Source organism: Pezoporus occidentalis, unplaced genomic scaffold, assembly GCF_034315485.1.
Source record: "Pezoporus occidentalis ecotype Australia unplaced genomic scaffold, CSIRO_AGI_Poc_V1 ctg184, whole genome shotgun sequence".
NCBI classification, from domain to species: Eukaryota; Metazoa; Chordata; class Aves; order Psittaciformes; family Psittacidae; genus Pezoporus; species Pezoporus occidentalis.
The window spans coordinates 1,398,567-1,415,118 of record NW_026913683.1 but is presented as its reverse complement, the minus strand read 5'-3'; the positions used below and the strand labels follow the sequence as shown (position 1 = coordinate 1,415,118).

The 16,552-nt window shown below is 38.5% G+C and overlaps 1 protein-coding gene across 2 annotated transcripts in view; it reads right to left on the bottom strand.

The window, feature by feature from the left end:
* Positions 1–5,108: 5,108 nt before the first annotated feature.
* The window catches only part of OLA1 (Obg like ATPase 1), a 102,527-nt gene continuing 91,083 nt past the window's right edge, over positions 5,109–16,552 (bottom strand). For both annotated transcript variants that reach the window (XM_062615875.1, XM_062615876.1), the window contains 4 exons: positions 12,637–12,777; positions 11,857–11,953; positions 9,665–9,787; positions 5,109–5,640 (listed from right to left, as the gene is read on the bottom strand). In XM_062615875.1, coding sequence (XP_062471859.1) covers positions 5,539–5,640; positions 9,665–9,787; positions 11,857–11,953; positions 12,637–12,777 — 463 coding nt within the window. In that variant the 3' untranslated portion in view covers positions 5,109–5,538. The remainder of the gene's footprint in view (positions 5,641–9,664; positions 9,788–11,856; positions 11,954–12,636; positions 12,778–16,552) is intronic.

Here is a 16,552-nt window from a genome sequence, read left to right as displayed (position 1 = left end):
GGCCTTCCCCACCACCCGCGTTCCTGTTCAGCCCAGCTGGGTCTGCCAGCCCACTCACTTTCTGAGACTCGGGTGAATGTATTTTGTTCACTTACACATCACGTGCGCTCTTGCAACCGCCCCAGATCTTACTTTCTGCAGGGTTTATGAAATATTTCCATACTGAGCACACACATTTTGCACGTAGGGAATAAAGCGCTACAGGCGTTCGTAACTGCACAGAGCCATAATGAGCTCTGATGAGCAGTCACCTACCACATCATCAGTTTATGACAGCAAGCACACACATGTAACTTATTTCACAATATGCAACACGCTGCCATATGTCTCTATTGCCATGGATCGGGAAGGGGCACTACCTGCAGGTAGAAGCCAAGAAATAACTGCTTCAAAGAGAGCCTTGCAATGCAGCATTTACTGTAAAACTGTCAAAGCCCAGCCAGCACACCACTGTTTCAATCCGCTGGGATACTGGGATGAATACCACTACTTTATTATTATTTTTTTAAGTTTTTTTCAAAGCCTGCAGTGGTTTTCCTGGTTTAATTGAAGCGAAATGGTGGATTGGCACGAGCAAACACATGGAATTAGTATGGGAGAGTAAAAATTAAAACAAGTGGGTATTAGTTTTAAACGATTACTGACTCCTAGTGAGCCTCCCCTCTCCCTGCCCCATGCTTTCATCCTCTGTGAGCTGAGTGGAGAGAAATGTTAAAATTTAACTAGGATTTTTGAAACCGAAAGCCTTGCCACACACATCGCTCTTTCAGAACGCAACGTTACGGTCCTACCCTGCACCTGGTAGAGGAAACACGCAGCATTCAAGCCACCCAATGGAACAGAGCACACGGCATCATTGCCAGCCGCCACAGCAGAGGCCCGACAATGCTCTGCAAGAACAGTTTGGACGAGCCTGGCAGCCACAAGGCCATCAAAAAGGGCATCAAGCAAGCAGAGCACACTGCCTCTGGGCTGACTGCCTGGGGCTGGGGCTGCTGCCCAGCCAGAAGCCCAAGCAAGGGCCGCAGCCCATGGAAGGCACTGCTGGCAACTATAACCAGCATCAGTAAAGCGCTGGGAGGTGCTCAGCAAAGCTACCCCGGCTACAGAGCAGGCACTCCAGCTGGAAGCTGTTCTGTGGGAGAGGAGGAAGGGAAATACAGCTTATGACGCGTGTTTCCAAAGCAGGCGCTCTGGCATAGACTTCTTGACCAACCAAGCCCTGCAGTCTGGAAAGAGAACAGGGTGAACTTCGGTGACAAAAGGAAGAAGTAGGTGGAAAACTTCAGCAGGTAAGAAAGGATCCTTCAGGGAATAAATAATTTAAAACAACTACAATAATGCTAGCACCTCTACAGGGCTGGACACAGTCAATGAAGGGGCAAACCCCATGAAGTTAGTATTTCTTTTTTTAATGATTCTAATCAAAATGCAGACCTGGGAAGGACATCAAAGAGATCATGCTCCTTACTGGTGTTTGCGGATAGACTTTAAAGAAAAGTTGCTTTGGAGAGGAGACAATAATGGCAATATTGGGTCAGACCACAGACCCCTGCAGTCCATCCTGGACTTCCTGGGTTTTTGACAGTGGCCAACAGATGCCTGGCAGGGACAAGGCATACATACCAGTTTTTCTCCCAGCATCCACAATTTGTGACTTAAGGACACTCCAAGTGCAGAGGCAATACCTTCATTTTAACAGTTTAGGGGTTTTTCCCCAGTCAACCTATTTTTCTTCCCCCAGAGCTCTGTCCAAGCATTTTGAATGCTTGCCAGCCTTAGGCATCCACATCATCTTGTAGCAGGAAGCGCAAAACTGAAACCATGCAAAATAAACATTCGGTTTAGCCTGTCACCCACACTAGCCTGAGCACTGAATTTATGAAGCCATGGGAATCCTTCAGTTCCTCTGTGGAATATTCTGACCCCAAAGTTAGTCAAAGAGCAGCCGGGAGATGGTGGCTCTTACCCTACACTGAAACATTTACTTCAGTTTTCAAACAGCCAACACACCTGAGTCTCAGGCAGTTAGGTGCCTATTTTCAGTTCATCACCAACCACTTCCTGTTTTACTTTACATAACGTACTATGGAAACAGTATGATGTTTTATCTGATATATTATCCACACAGAAAGCACAAGCCTGCTCCCCTTGTGCTGTTCTGGGAAACACTGACTAGGACAGAAAACTATCCTACATGAGAGGCATGCACGGGTACACGCTATTTACAAGCTAAATCTCTGTTGTTCTTTGTGCTTCTAAGTGGTCTGAAATATCCCTTATTGGGGTGCCCAAGCACATCACTTAGTGATGTTGCCAATGAAAGACAGCAGTAACCCCTTACTTGTCTACAGCACTGTTTTTATTTGACCAGGAACATACTTTAAAAGTGTATCTCCTGATCACACCTATATACACACACTCACTGCTTTGCTCTGGAGGAACAGGCAAACCAGTTGTCCCTTGGGAAGCTTACAGCAAACTGGTTCTCTTTGGAGACTGAAGTGAAAACTGCCCTCTAACTCCTCATGGGACCAGCCTGCAACCAGCCCAAGGTAGCCTCTCCGACACCTGATGTAGGAACTGCTTTGCTCTCCAGATCTATTCCTACAGAGTCACCCCACATGCTGCTGCAGTCACAGCTGCTTTCACTGACATCTCCACATCACCTTCAGGCATGCTGTTTTGGTCAGCTGGAGGCAGGTAGCAGGGATTTCCCTGTTGCACTAGCATTTGTTGAATCGCAGAAATATGCCATCACCACCATGGTTATTAGGCACTCTGGAATACGAGTTAAGAGAGTTAGTACTTGTCCTCCCATGCAAAATTCCCCACTTTCCATGTTTTGGAAGAGCGGGGCCTACAGCGTTTTCTCACCCATCTCCAGCTGGAGAAACACAATGTCTCCTTCTACTCACTACCATCATCCCCAGCGAGTACTGGTCATGGAGAGTGAAGAGCATGCAGGCAGAATTCACTTTTTCTTAAATAGTAAATGTGAGTAGGATGCATATATTGCAGCTGGAGTCACCTGTGCAGGTTGAAGTGCATCAATAACATGTGCTTGGCTTAAGTCAAATGACAATTCTATTTGAAATACAAGTTTTCAGGAGGTGCATGTCTTAAATACATAGACCCAGTGGGGGGAAACACAAGCTGCAAATACTTAATGTGGCAGCTGCCACAAGTAACCAGTGATAGGAGTGACCGAGTTTATCAGATTCTTCTTTCTTTTAATAAAATTTGGGTTTATTCTGCAATAACTGATTAGCTTCAGCAGTGAAAAGAACATTAGCTAAAACAGCTAAGAAAACTATACAGGCAGATCAGTAAGCTGAAACATAAACCATAATACATATTTTAAAGCTGTGGCAAATATTTTAGGTTTGTTTTCTACTGCAGAATATTGTGATTACTTCAGAAAGCCCAGTCTATCATGAAAAACAGTTCAATTTTTAATCGTTTTTATTTTTAGGACAGGGAGGTATCCTACAGCACACACATTCAAATCTACACAGCTTATTAAACATAACTAAAAGATGCAAAAATAAGAAGTGATCTATTAATTGTGCTGTCCTTTCCAACAACATGTTCACTGACATGCGATAATTAGGGAGCATGGGAATTTTGGAAACCAGGATGAGTTTCAGACAGGAGAAGGGAAAACGTTTCAGCAGGTATTAACGCAGTGAAGTGGTTACTTCTCTTTCACCAACACATATACTCCACTTCTCGCTCACCTTTCATTGCATCTGAAACCCAGCATGAGCCCTTCTCTGTTACTAGCACCTTGCTGACTTCCAAGAGAAACAGGTAGCCTCCGTTTTCTTTTGGATTTGACTTTTAACACAAGATTTGGTGGTCCTAATCTTTTCTCAATTATGTAACATCAAATTAACACCAAGAACAAATACTATCCGCACCAGGGAGACGGTATAAAAGAGAATTCCAAGGGTTCCAAACCATCTGAAGCCCTAGCTTGCCTGCTTTGCAGTATTCTCCCCCCCCTTCCTGCCACTTTAAAACAAAATCAACAACTGCGCGTTGAAGTCATCTGCCCTCCCTCTTTCTCCTCAGTGCAATTAAAGGCAGGATGCCAACTTTTCAACAATGAGCCTTGTGGCTCTGGCTGACCCATGTCTTACTCTTTCAGAAATGAGCAACGAAGCTCAAAGGCAGCATCTCCAGGGAAGCCTCGGAGGAGGAGATTGCCAGCGCTCTCAGTATCTTAAGTGCAGAGGGAAGGTCAGCCACCAATAAGTTGTCATTTACAAAGTTTGTAGCAAGCAAATTTATCACAGCAACGTGAGAGGTCTGGCATCACCAATGAGCCACAGGTAACATCAGCATCTCTCCCAGCCCTGATCCCACTTACTCTGTAGCTGAAACCAGAGGCACTTCAGAAAAAGCCAGGCTGCTTTAAATACTTTAAACATCCTACAAGCAAGGGCAATTCAATACCTGGCCTTGAAAGTACAAGCTTGGTTTTCCTTTTGCCAACAACTCATTTTTCTGTGTTGCACAAAGAGACTAGCTCTCCCTCATGGTTACAAGGGTAAAGAAGTACTTACAGCTGCAACCTTATTTCAGCTGAAGAACTTACCTATCCAGGCCAGCGTGACCTCTTCCTTCACAACACTGTATCACCCCGTGCTGGCCTGAAAACCAGACCTGAGAGGACAACACACAACATCAGGCACTTCTGCTCCGGCCTCTACAATTTAATAATTTCAAGGCAAGAGTTAAATACTTTTTCAAAATGATTTGAACAAAAAAGCTTCAGTCTCAAGGATAAAATGCTTCTTCTACATATATTTCCTCTCTCCAGTGAAAATCATTTACGCTGCATCATTCTTATTATCGTTGCTACCATCTTTCAGTGAATGTCCATCTACAAATTCATTAACTTTTTTGAGACAAATCACTGGCATCCTAATCTTCCGATTCCCATGAAAGACTCACTTTTGAGACACAATTGCAGCTGCCCCACGCTGCCAGTTACTGTATCATACACGTCTTAAAATTCTGTAATCAGCATCCACCAGGTGCCGTATCGCATTCAGCACACCACAGTCAGTCAATACAGACATCCCCAAACACACCAAGGCTGGTTTTGTCAAATGTTTTATTGAGTGTAGACATCTGGAGTACTGTAAAACATGCATTATCTGTAGATTCAAAAAGGAGCAAGCCACATTGTCCTCACTGTCAAACGTGTCAGGCTTGGCATACATGATGGAGATTAATGAAGTATCATGAGAGTAATATGGTTCCTGAAAAGCTTCTACAATTTGGAGTAGGGTCTTAATCGTTTGAAATGCAAAGCTGTTCACATTTAGTGAACTTGCATGTTCGCTGGAGGTGCCATATTTTAATTCAAAACAAACAAGGATAATTTCACTGGGGGGGGGGGGGGAGGGGAGGTTCCCTAGGTAGAAACCATATCTTTTTCTTTCCAGATATTCCATCCTAAATAAAAATTTATGTGCTTTTTGAAGCAACACAGTTTGTTTCTGAGCAATGAACAACATCTGATTTTCATTTCTTCTTGGGTTGTTGAGGTGTATTAAATTTAAAGAAGATAATATCTCCATCCTCCACTATGTAATTTCTGCCTTGTTGTCTGTATTTTCCAGCAGCCTGTACATAGAACAGACAAAAGGAAAATGGGTTATTTCATTAGGTATTTTATAGCATTTTCAAATCGTAATTATTTAAATATATTTTGGCACAGAACAGGTACTACTTCAGTTTCAGATTTTGACAGCCACAATACTTCTCGGTTTGACATAATTTGCTTCTATATACATATAAAATAGATACAAAATAATTTAACCCCCGCTTAATCAGTGATGCTTAAATACCATCTGCAATATATAGTGGTAAATCTGTAAACCCTGGCAAGTCTTAAGATAAAGGACACTAAAAACTCTTTTCTTCCCCCCCCCCCTTATCCCCAAGCTTTCAGGCTTTATCTTCATCTAAAAAAACTGCAGATGGCAAACACTGGCAGCAGGAATCTAAGACAGTCTTGCTGGAAAGGGCGATTGGCAGCAGTCTGCATCATGGCTACATGGCTGTCAAACTGGCTATGAACCACTTCTGAGAGGCTGGACAAGTGAGCGCTGTCAAAGTGAAAGATGGGAACACTATGCAAGAGTCACAGCCATACATGTCTTGTGCTTCAAGTGGGGCTCTTGTCTGCTTGTGCCCAGCTAATGAAAGACAGGAGCACAAAATACAGGCTCAGTTTTTCTGTCAGAGATTTCCTTTAGAAGAAATTCGCTTCAGAAGAACAGATATAAGAGCAGATAAGCTGCGAAACCAGGATACAGGAGAAGGCATATAGACCTAAGACATGAGAAGGAAATTTGTTACAAAAATGCTGTATTTGAGGGCAGAAAATAGGCAAGGAATCCATTAAAAATCACTACTCTCTGCATTAGAATTTATTGTTATATTTTTCTGTCTCTATCTCATTGTAATTAAACCTAGTATTTACAGAGGCTACAGAGAAGCTGCAGCGTTAGGACTGACAGACTGGGTGGGAGGTGGTCTGCAGAAGCGTTTATCTTGAAAAGTGATCCACAATATGGAAAAGTTGAGAGCTTCTGCTTTAGTTCAATAATGATTCCTGTTTTGAAGTTTGCTCTTGCAGGAGAAAGTGCTTCCATGCAAGACCTCACTGTGCCATTATTCTCAATGACACTATCACAGTGGTGGCATGCTAAGATCCCATTACAGGAAAGCTGTTAACTAATGACCTTAGTTGCAGTAGAACAGATCAGATTAATGGTACATAGTTAACTTAGACACCTTTCTTTCACAAATCCTGCTCTGTAAAGCAACGTATTTCTCCATATTGCTGTCTAGAAATTTAGAGGCTCAATAACCTTGTTGCTGTCATTCCTTATTTAAATGTCGTCACCAGTGATGCCAGCCTACAGAAAACTGTAGATAAAACAGCCTTGACAATAAACACGCAGTGCAATAGTAATTGATCTTATCTGATATGACACTATTGGTGAATAATAAATAGTACATTGAAAGTGGTTTTATATTCCCTCCCCCCAAAATCTGTTCAGACTATGAAAGCTTTACTTCCAAGTAGACTTACTAGTTCTTTCCTTTGAAGATCCTAATAATGCTCAAAGTCAAGAGTAATTAGACTAATTGATGGCATAAACACTAATAAAACGGTGCTGTAAAAATCATCGGCAAGCGTAAGCTGCAGGCACAGGTACAGAGACATTTTACAGTCGAACACACTTACTACTTGGAAATATTTGTAGAAAAAAACTGAACTCCACAAAGTAACAATGTGCATTTTTTTAGCACACTATGGCACGCGGTCAAAGTGGCACGGACTTCTTTAATTAAATACATTTTGACACACCAACGCAAGTTTATGTATTTCTGTTACCAGTTTACAGTTAATTAAAAGTGACAGGGTTCCTTTAAATTCTCTAGAGACCATTTAATCCATTTCCATTGCTATCAGAAACACTGGTTGAAAAAATCAATACCCATTTGTGAATCTTGAGTATGTATTAAACAAGACACGTCTAACCAGTTCATTTGCACTTGAAAGCAGCCATCTGTAGAAGCCAGCTTTGCCTAAGCAGATATGATTGCTAATAATGTGATATCCCTGTAGACTACAAAGCCCACACAGAGCTATTCAGTGTATAGTTCACAGCACTGGCATTAAATTAGTTATGCTGTACTGGTGTTAAACACACACAAAATCAAACTTAAAAATCGATCAACTTGATAACATACAAAGCAAGCCACTGCCATTACCACTGTTATTTCGGTTGACTCCTGAAAGCTCCCAAATTTAATTTTGAAATTTACCAGCAATATAGAAGTAATTAGTATTGTGTATGGCATGAAACATTGTATTAAATGCAAATTAGAGAAAACTAGCGCGATATAACACATTTTTCTAAGAGCAAGGGTTTTTTTCTAACATTGATCTAAAAACTGAGTAACAAATGCAAATGTGCTTCCTTTGCAGATACTTCAAAACAATAAAATATTAATCATTAAATATAATTTGAACACGGAAGCTTGATGTTTAGAATCTCACATTGTGAAAAGCAACAAAATATGCATGCAAAATGCAGATTATTTTAATAGGTATTAACTGATACAGCTTCTCAAACACTCGGATTTGAGCATCAAAAACTGTCGCTGGCAGAATTTGAACCTTGGTTATGTAAAGTGGTCTCTGACTGCAGAATATTAGATATATTTATAGCTGTGGTTTCACTTTACAACTACAACTCTACTTCCCTTTTCATAAGGCAGTTCACATGCTGCAATGAACCAATTATACTGGGATTTTTTTCTCCTCACTTCCTGGGGTTCAAACAAACCTATTAAAGTCCCGCTGCTCAGTATGATCTTCCTTAGTGATACCACTGAGAATAAGCTGAATTTGAAATCATAGTTTTGCATACCTTTCAAGCTATCAAATAGCAAACAATAAAGCTGGATCTTTTACATTCTTTAACACATTATAGTGTGTTGAAACCTTCAAATACTGCAACTGATTAAATCAAACTAATGTGCTTTGTAATTGCAATTCTATAAAATACAACTCTTAAGATATCAAAACTGCTAAATGAGAAATCAAATGTGCATGAAATAAAGGCAACCTTCTCTGCTTAAAGACAGTGGAAATAATGTGATAGCAATGCAGAGAAGAATAGTTTTTCTTACAGCATTTATTTGCCATGTACAAGTTCATTTCATATTTAGTAACTTCAAATCAGATGTAATTTGTCAGCTGTAAGGGCACAACTTTGGGCACCCAATCAGTCTCTGCCCTCTAGTGTTGAGAAAGCAGACAAAATTCTTCTTAATAGAAGTGTCGCTACAAAGAATCGTGAGCTGAAGAAAAAAGTTTTTCATTAAATATCTGCACTGCCTATTCACTAGATGGTAGTTAGGAAACTTCATCTACTGTAATATCTTTTTGTGGACTACATACAACTATTACTGGCACCCTGAACAATCAATGCAAGGCATGGCATTTTTGAATAAGACATCAAAGGGCAAGTGAATTAAATACTGAAAGGGTAAATTTAAAGATTCTAATTATGCCTATCAGAGCCTAGGAGTGCAATCCACTAACCCTGGAGGGGAAAGGTATATTTTTTATAATATAAGATTGTATTAACCATTTGCACCTGACATTTACAATACTTTCACTGCAAACCCAAAACAAGATGACACATTATCTGAAGAAAGAGATTTTCTGTTTCTTTCTGCATTTTGTTTTTAGAGGTGATTTGAAAATCTGCTCTCTCAGGTTAAAATATTGATTTTTCAAAACCAAGTTAATTTTAAAGCGTATTAAATTCTGAATACTAACGTGTAAACAGAAGAAAGAAAATAACATGGCATTTGGTCTTACTGTTGATATTTAGTCCATACATTGTCATATCTTGAATACTGGAATGGCTGCATTCCCATTCAGTAAGCTGGAGCATCTGAACTCTTTCTCAAGCAAAAGATGAAAACAGATTTTGGCCTATTGCTAGAGGGGCTGCTAAAATTCACTTCGCATCAAGAACTTCTTCCCAGTGAAAAATAGACTTGAAAGGGAAAAATGGCACATATGGAGGAAGGGAGAAGAAAAAGATGGGGAGCTCACCTTGACAGCAGCTTCTGAACCCCCTTCTTTAAAATCTTCATATTTCATTACTTCAGCCATAATGAATCCCTTTTCAAAATCTGTGTGAATCTTCCCTGCTGCCTGAGGAGCCTTCGTCCCTTTCTGTCAACGGAAAGACCCGAAGAAAATTAATTGCATTTAAGAAGACTGATTGCAGGAAAGAGGTTTCTCCTTTTTGATAGGCTTTCAGGATCTGCTGAAACTTTGTTTCCTATCAGTAAAAACGTCACGCATACAGCTAGGTCATTCTCTATATTGGGATATACAGATAGGTGCCTTTGTCTCAGATGAACCAACTGGTATTAAAGAAGGACGGCTTTGTTTTTCCTAATAGGTATCAACAGCAGTATTGATTTTAGAAGCTATGATTGTGTTTTACTGTGGTATTCACTTCGATCCCTACCTCTCCACACAGAAAGTGAGGAAAATAAAGATTTTTAAATAACTTAAAATTCTGAATTACTCAAGTCTTTTACTTACATCCAAATAATTTCAATTAAATGATAACATTCACTGGCAAACCACATTTGTAATCAAAAATGATTTATGGATCTCAAGCTCTACATGTCAGCTTATTTTTATTTCAGAATAATTTTAGTAAGACTAATATAGAACAAAATGACTGTTCCTACCAAAATTTCAACAACCAGATCACAAAAAATTAAAAATCACTGGCAACTATTATAAGACAATTTAAGTTTCTGCAATAGAGAAGAATGCATTATCACTGCACGCTTTAAATTACAGGGACATACATTCTGTGCACATACAACCATGGAGAGAAATTTGAGAAATAATGGTGACCTAAAGGCTGCTTAATAAAGCATGTTAAAGTGCTAAGGAGTCTGACACTGTAAAGCACAGTTTTTACAATAAAAGATGTATTGGGTTAATATGGCTACTCACTGATGCTTACCTGACTAAATATCTTTGCACATTAAATCAAAGATACTTACAATCAGTCTTAAGATAAACCAGCTTTCAGATTTTCTAATAAAGAGCAAGCGTTTCTCCTACTGAATACAGTGGAGTTTCAGAATGTGCTTTTAAAAACTATGGCAAGAATCAGAACAACAGAACTTCTGCTTTTATATTATTCTGTAGCTATTGCAGGGACTTCAGCTAGCAGTCACATAAAAGAGGATGAGATTAAAAGGCTAAAAAAATAAACCTGCTTTTAGGAAAATAAGTTTAACATGCTAAAACATATACATAAACATCTGTAGCAGTATTAATAAAAATATAAATTTACTGGAAATTATGTTAATGAAAACAAATTAATTCCATTGAATGAAATTAAATACAGCACTGAAATTCACTGCACAGCACTAAATACACTGATGCAAAAAATAAAAGCTCAGTGAACAGATTTGCACCTCCAAAAGTTAACACTTGTGTCATTTTTAAGATAGATTTTGTAACTGTGTGCATTTCAAAATATTTTTCAGTACTAATCTTTATTTTATAACAATTTACAATCAAAGGCAAACCACTACAGCTCAGCTCTTACTGTCCTCTGGGAATAAATTAGTCAATCTCTATGGCTATAATCACTCTACATCAATATTTAAAATACATGATATAAATTTTAGGCATTACCTAAGTTCCTGGATAAGCATATAAAACTACCAAAATAAACTAGGTCTAAATATTAAAGTCAGTAAAAGACCTGAATTACTGCACACTGATTTTAGGCTTTTGAACCCAACTGTGTATCCATGAGGAATATAATGATGTTATATTGCTTTTATTGCTGAAAATGTAATCCGAGCAAAGCAAAGGAGGAATGAACCATCCGCAACCCAAACAAACTTAGTGAATACAGAATGAAAAGCAACATCAATTTCACTGCAGACAAACCCAGTCACACAGATTAAGCAAGCACAATACTGGTACGTCTTATCTCTGACCACAGGAGGAGGGTAGACAGATTCTACAGGATGAAGAAATTCAGACTATGTAATAGGCAGAATCAATTGTTACCTGCCTCAATCAATGCACCTCCACTTTCACTGTTCAGCAGCTCACAAATAATTAAAGTTATCCTGGACAAAAACCTCATCTGTAATGACTAGCTAACTGCCACCATGACAAACTTCAAAGTCAGTGATATCAATCTGAATTCAATAGTGTGGAACTGGATATAGCTGATGAATAAGTATGAATCTTACCCTGATGGTCCATGCACGCACTTCATCTGGGCCTGCAGTGAAAAAGTATTCTAGTTGGAGTGCTGCATATCCAGCCTTAATGATCTTTGCTAAAGCACTGAGAGGAAAAAAAAAGAATCCAATTCATTCAACATATACACATAAAACAGCCAAATGCCCCAAGTAATCAATTTACATGGAAAGACAACAAATATTTTGAAGACACAGGGTCTACTTTTAAACACAGCAATAATCGCAGTAGCTTTTTTCTTTGAACTCTCTTCAGAAAAACTACTTTTTTACTGCAGAATCATGAAGATAGCATTTTGCGTTGTTTATTCTGCACACTACAGAAATATGGGGTAAATTTAAATCACTATCCGGCAGCACTTCTGGTTTCATGCGATTTTCAGGACTCCAGGTCATGAAAGCATAACTGTTTGACTGAAATTCAATATTGAAACAATTTATTATAGTTCTTCAGAAAAAATATGGCAAAATTTTCTCCACCGTCCCTATTCCCCATGGATGACGAAACAGTTTTGGTGATCATTCCTTCTCAAAAATATACATAACTAATACCTATGTTATAATTAAAACACTGTACAGAGATGACAGATGACAGTTAAAAACTTAATTTAAAATAAATCTTTTCACTCTGTCTCATGGTAAAGAAAGGAGAAGATTCTCTCTTTATAATGGTAATTACTCTGTCATTTATTATTCTATCAGCGCAAGCAATTAAATTACTGCAAGGAAATAGTTGATAATAAAGTGTAGGGAAAATGAATGCTAATTAACCTTTGTGTCATGTTCTCTTCCAGATACTTCTGTTTCTCCTCAGCGCTCATATCTTGCAACTTGAGTTCCAAGGCCCCACTAAAAGGAATGACCAAAGCACCCGGGTCGTGCTTGTCCACCCACTCTTTAATTTTTATCAACCTGTAGACAACAAAGGGCACAATATTATCTTGTAGTGCATGCATGGCTGTACCACATTCATTATTATCAAGTAGCACATACATATTCATAAGAATTGCACGGATTTATGATGCCATCTTTTTGTGTATTGCTTTCCAAGGTCAAGGCATTAACAGGCAGCAATTGCTTCAGGTGTACTCCATTAACATTTCACTGTTTCTTGGTTTCTGTTTGGCATTTAATCTATCAGAAACAGGCATAATTTGAGACATAACCAGGTTTTTGGTAGAGGTTAAATACTTGCTATCTAAAATGTTAACTGAATAAAACTTTGTAGATCTGTGGATGTACATTTTTCTGAGATTTCCAAGAGTGATATTTATCAAATGCAGTAAAGCTGGAGTGTCTTCAATTTTCCCTCTGACCTCCTCCCCCCCCAAGCTAAGCATCTCAGTGGCTAGGGCAGCTGATAGTAGCAGACAGAAGAGAACACCAGACTCTGTAAACTCCTAGAGAGCAAGCTGCACCCTGCTTTTTTTGGCTATTGATCTTGGAGAACACCATAGCTAATGGATACAGAGCTGTATTTCTACTTGTTTCTCCCACTTTTCTACTCTCCCCAGGACAAAGCTTCTAGATATTGTACTATTATTATTCTTTTAAATAAAGAATAACGTTTCCAATTTCTTTTCATCTTCAATAATTGGCAGCATCAGTAATAGTCTGCTGTACAGCTAATACATTTTTTTAGTTGAATGAGACTACAAATTTAGAGCTGCAGATGTAAGGTGTTAAGTTTTTCAATGTTCAATATCCTATTAGAATCAAGAAAATTTTTGCAGCAATAGCTGATGTTTAAACAATCTTTAAACACAGGCATCACATTCATGACTGCAAGTAATATTTACTTTAAATTTGAGACATTCATAAATTACCTGTAAGGAGTTCAAAGTTATTTATAGGGCACTATTTCTGAACAGGTGTGAATGGCAAGAATGACAAGTCTGTATGCTCAGCAAGAAAACACGAGGCATGGGAATACTTCCTGTACACTAAGAATCGAAGTACAAAATACAGTACTTTGGGTGCTGTAGATGTTTCAGACCTGAAGCACCCACCATACAGCGCAGGATTTTATGCTTGCTGAGTTCTTTTTCTTATTCCTGCTAATCTCCAAGATTTAGACTAAGGTTTTAACTGCTATTATACTAAAGTGCTTTGAAACTGTGGCCTGCAAACCTTTAAATAACCAATGCAAATGTCACTTCAGGAAAAAACGAACTGAACCACAAGTTCATCAACACACATTTGTCAAAGAAAATAGCAGGGGATCAGAGCTATTATGAGATTAAGTGCATGGCCCACTGAGTAGGGTTTTAGATGGGACAAAGAATATAAAAGTTCACTCAACAGTTTTCACACGTCTGTTATATAAGGCTGGTCTTCTATCATTTACTTATGTAAATACCCCATCAGTGGTTTTCAATCCTCATTATACTAATCTTTTTGTCCTGCCGTCACCCAGTGAAAATATAGTCTGGTATCCAGGACTGATACTGAAACACTACTGCCTTCAGAAACATCTGAACTAAAAAAAAAAATCACAATTAAGGTGCGTTTCTGAATGTGACATGTGACATTAACAGCACTTCTAAACCCAGCATTTGTAGTTAAATAATTGATTTTGGCTAACAGACAGGACATCAAAGTTCAGCGCTTAAAAACATGAACCTTTTACAGAAAACGTGTCTAGAAATGGATCTGCTATTCATAAGTGTACTTCAACATCTGTGCACACATCATTTTTATTTGTATTTTTAAAAGAAAGTATCTAACATTGGTCTCTGGACTAATTAAATAACGTACCAAGTGAACGAGAGAATGAAACACACAAATTTGAAAAGTGAAATCAGCATAAAGGTAATGTCAAAATTTGGATTCAAATTCTGTTTGGTAAATATGGTCATCCTAACTAACAAACTAAGAACTATTGTGGAACAACAAGATAAGAAATAATTACTTTGGCTAAAACACCAATTCAGAATAATAATAGTCTTAGACTGTCATTTTAACAGCTTTTCTATTGAGTCCTTAGAGGGATTATTTGCATTCCTCAGGTATTCTATTGTACGATTCAGATGAATAAAGACTTACAAATCATTCCTCTACCGCCAGTGTGAGACTTTGATCCAGTGAATACACCATTGTACCTTAACTATAATTGGCAAAAAACCTGACAGTGTAGAGCATCACAAGCTTAATAACAAAGGAGAATATCTCAAAGTGTTGACAGATGATCTTCATAATGCAGGAGCAGAGCTGGTACATTTTAGCAATAAATGAGCACTGAGGTCTAAAGGTCTCTGAAGTGACTGACATCAGACCTGCTACAGCCTGACTAAAAAAATAAGGTACTGCATCCCACTCTGTACAGACAGTCAGGTTCTCTGCCCGTGTCTTTCACTTTTGTGACTTTCAGTGTCACAGGCATTACTAAAAAGTACCAAGGAATTCCCATAATAGTCATCAAAATAAAGAAAACAAACAAAAAAGTAAATACTCAAATATAAATAATGATATATTTCTAAACGACATTTTCTCCAAAGCAAAAATGTCTGGCTAATAATCAATCAAGTAATAGTGCAAGTAAACTGGGAACTATCTGAAAACAGTGTACATACTAAAAACAATTTAAAATATCCTCTTTCTTCATCAGGTTTCTAAGACTGACATTATTAGGAGAGTTAAAACTAAATTGTTTATAAAACATAAAGCAAAAAGAAGAAAGGCTTATTCTAATACTACTCAGTAATAATAGTGAGGGATCTCTTGGAGCACTTCTGGACATCCAACAGCCTTCCCCTATCACGGTGGTTTGGTTCTTTCCTCCAGGTGGCTTTGTGGAGAGGAGTGTGTCAATAGCAACAGAGGGCTCCTGAACTGAAATTTTATTCTATTTGCCAAAAAATGGACAAAATACCCTTCTTAAAAGAAAAAAAATAATATATATATACGCAAGAGACAGTAAGACAATCATTCATTTTGAGATGGCAAAAAGTAAAAACTGAACTGAAAACTCAAAAAGACAACTGTGTAAAAACTTGACACAAGAATAAAACAGAGACAAGAACAAAACCAGATGTGAACAACTTGCATGCAAAGGCAGCACTCAAAATTATAACCATGGAAAATAGCCAAGAGAAATTAAGGCGCTCACCTGCACCTAACACTGTTACCGTCGGCTCATGAGGACATAAGGAAAGACAAATGCATGTCAGCATATCTACTGCTAACTCAAAAAAGCTATGAAGACCAAGATGTTTTCTTGCCACTACAAGACTCCAAAATTTGACAAAACTATCATTTCAGGGCATTCCAATGTTTAACTCTGCATCAGCCTGACAAGGAAAAAGTAAATGGAAGAAGCCAATGACTTCAAGTGTGAAGGACCAGGACAACTACCAGAGTTAGCTCCTGATACTTTGATCAGGATGTAGAACAGAACTTGGAGAAAGGTTTGAAAATGAGGGCATTCACTAAGAAAGTCAATAAGCAAAGAGCATCAGAAAGGGGAGTTGTGTAGAACGGAATGCCTTCACTTTAAAATGGGGATTGTTCCGGAGGCAGAAGAAACAAAAACCTGCAGACAACTGAAATAAAGAGGTACAAAAGCTGCAGAATGTACATTAACTACAAATCGATATTTGACAGAGTTTCACATGAGAGATCCAGCTGGGAGCAAGAGACAGAGTTCAGATGGAAATCAGAAGTAGCGATGGAAGAGAGAAACTGCAGA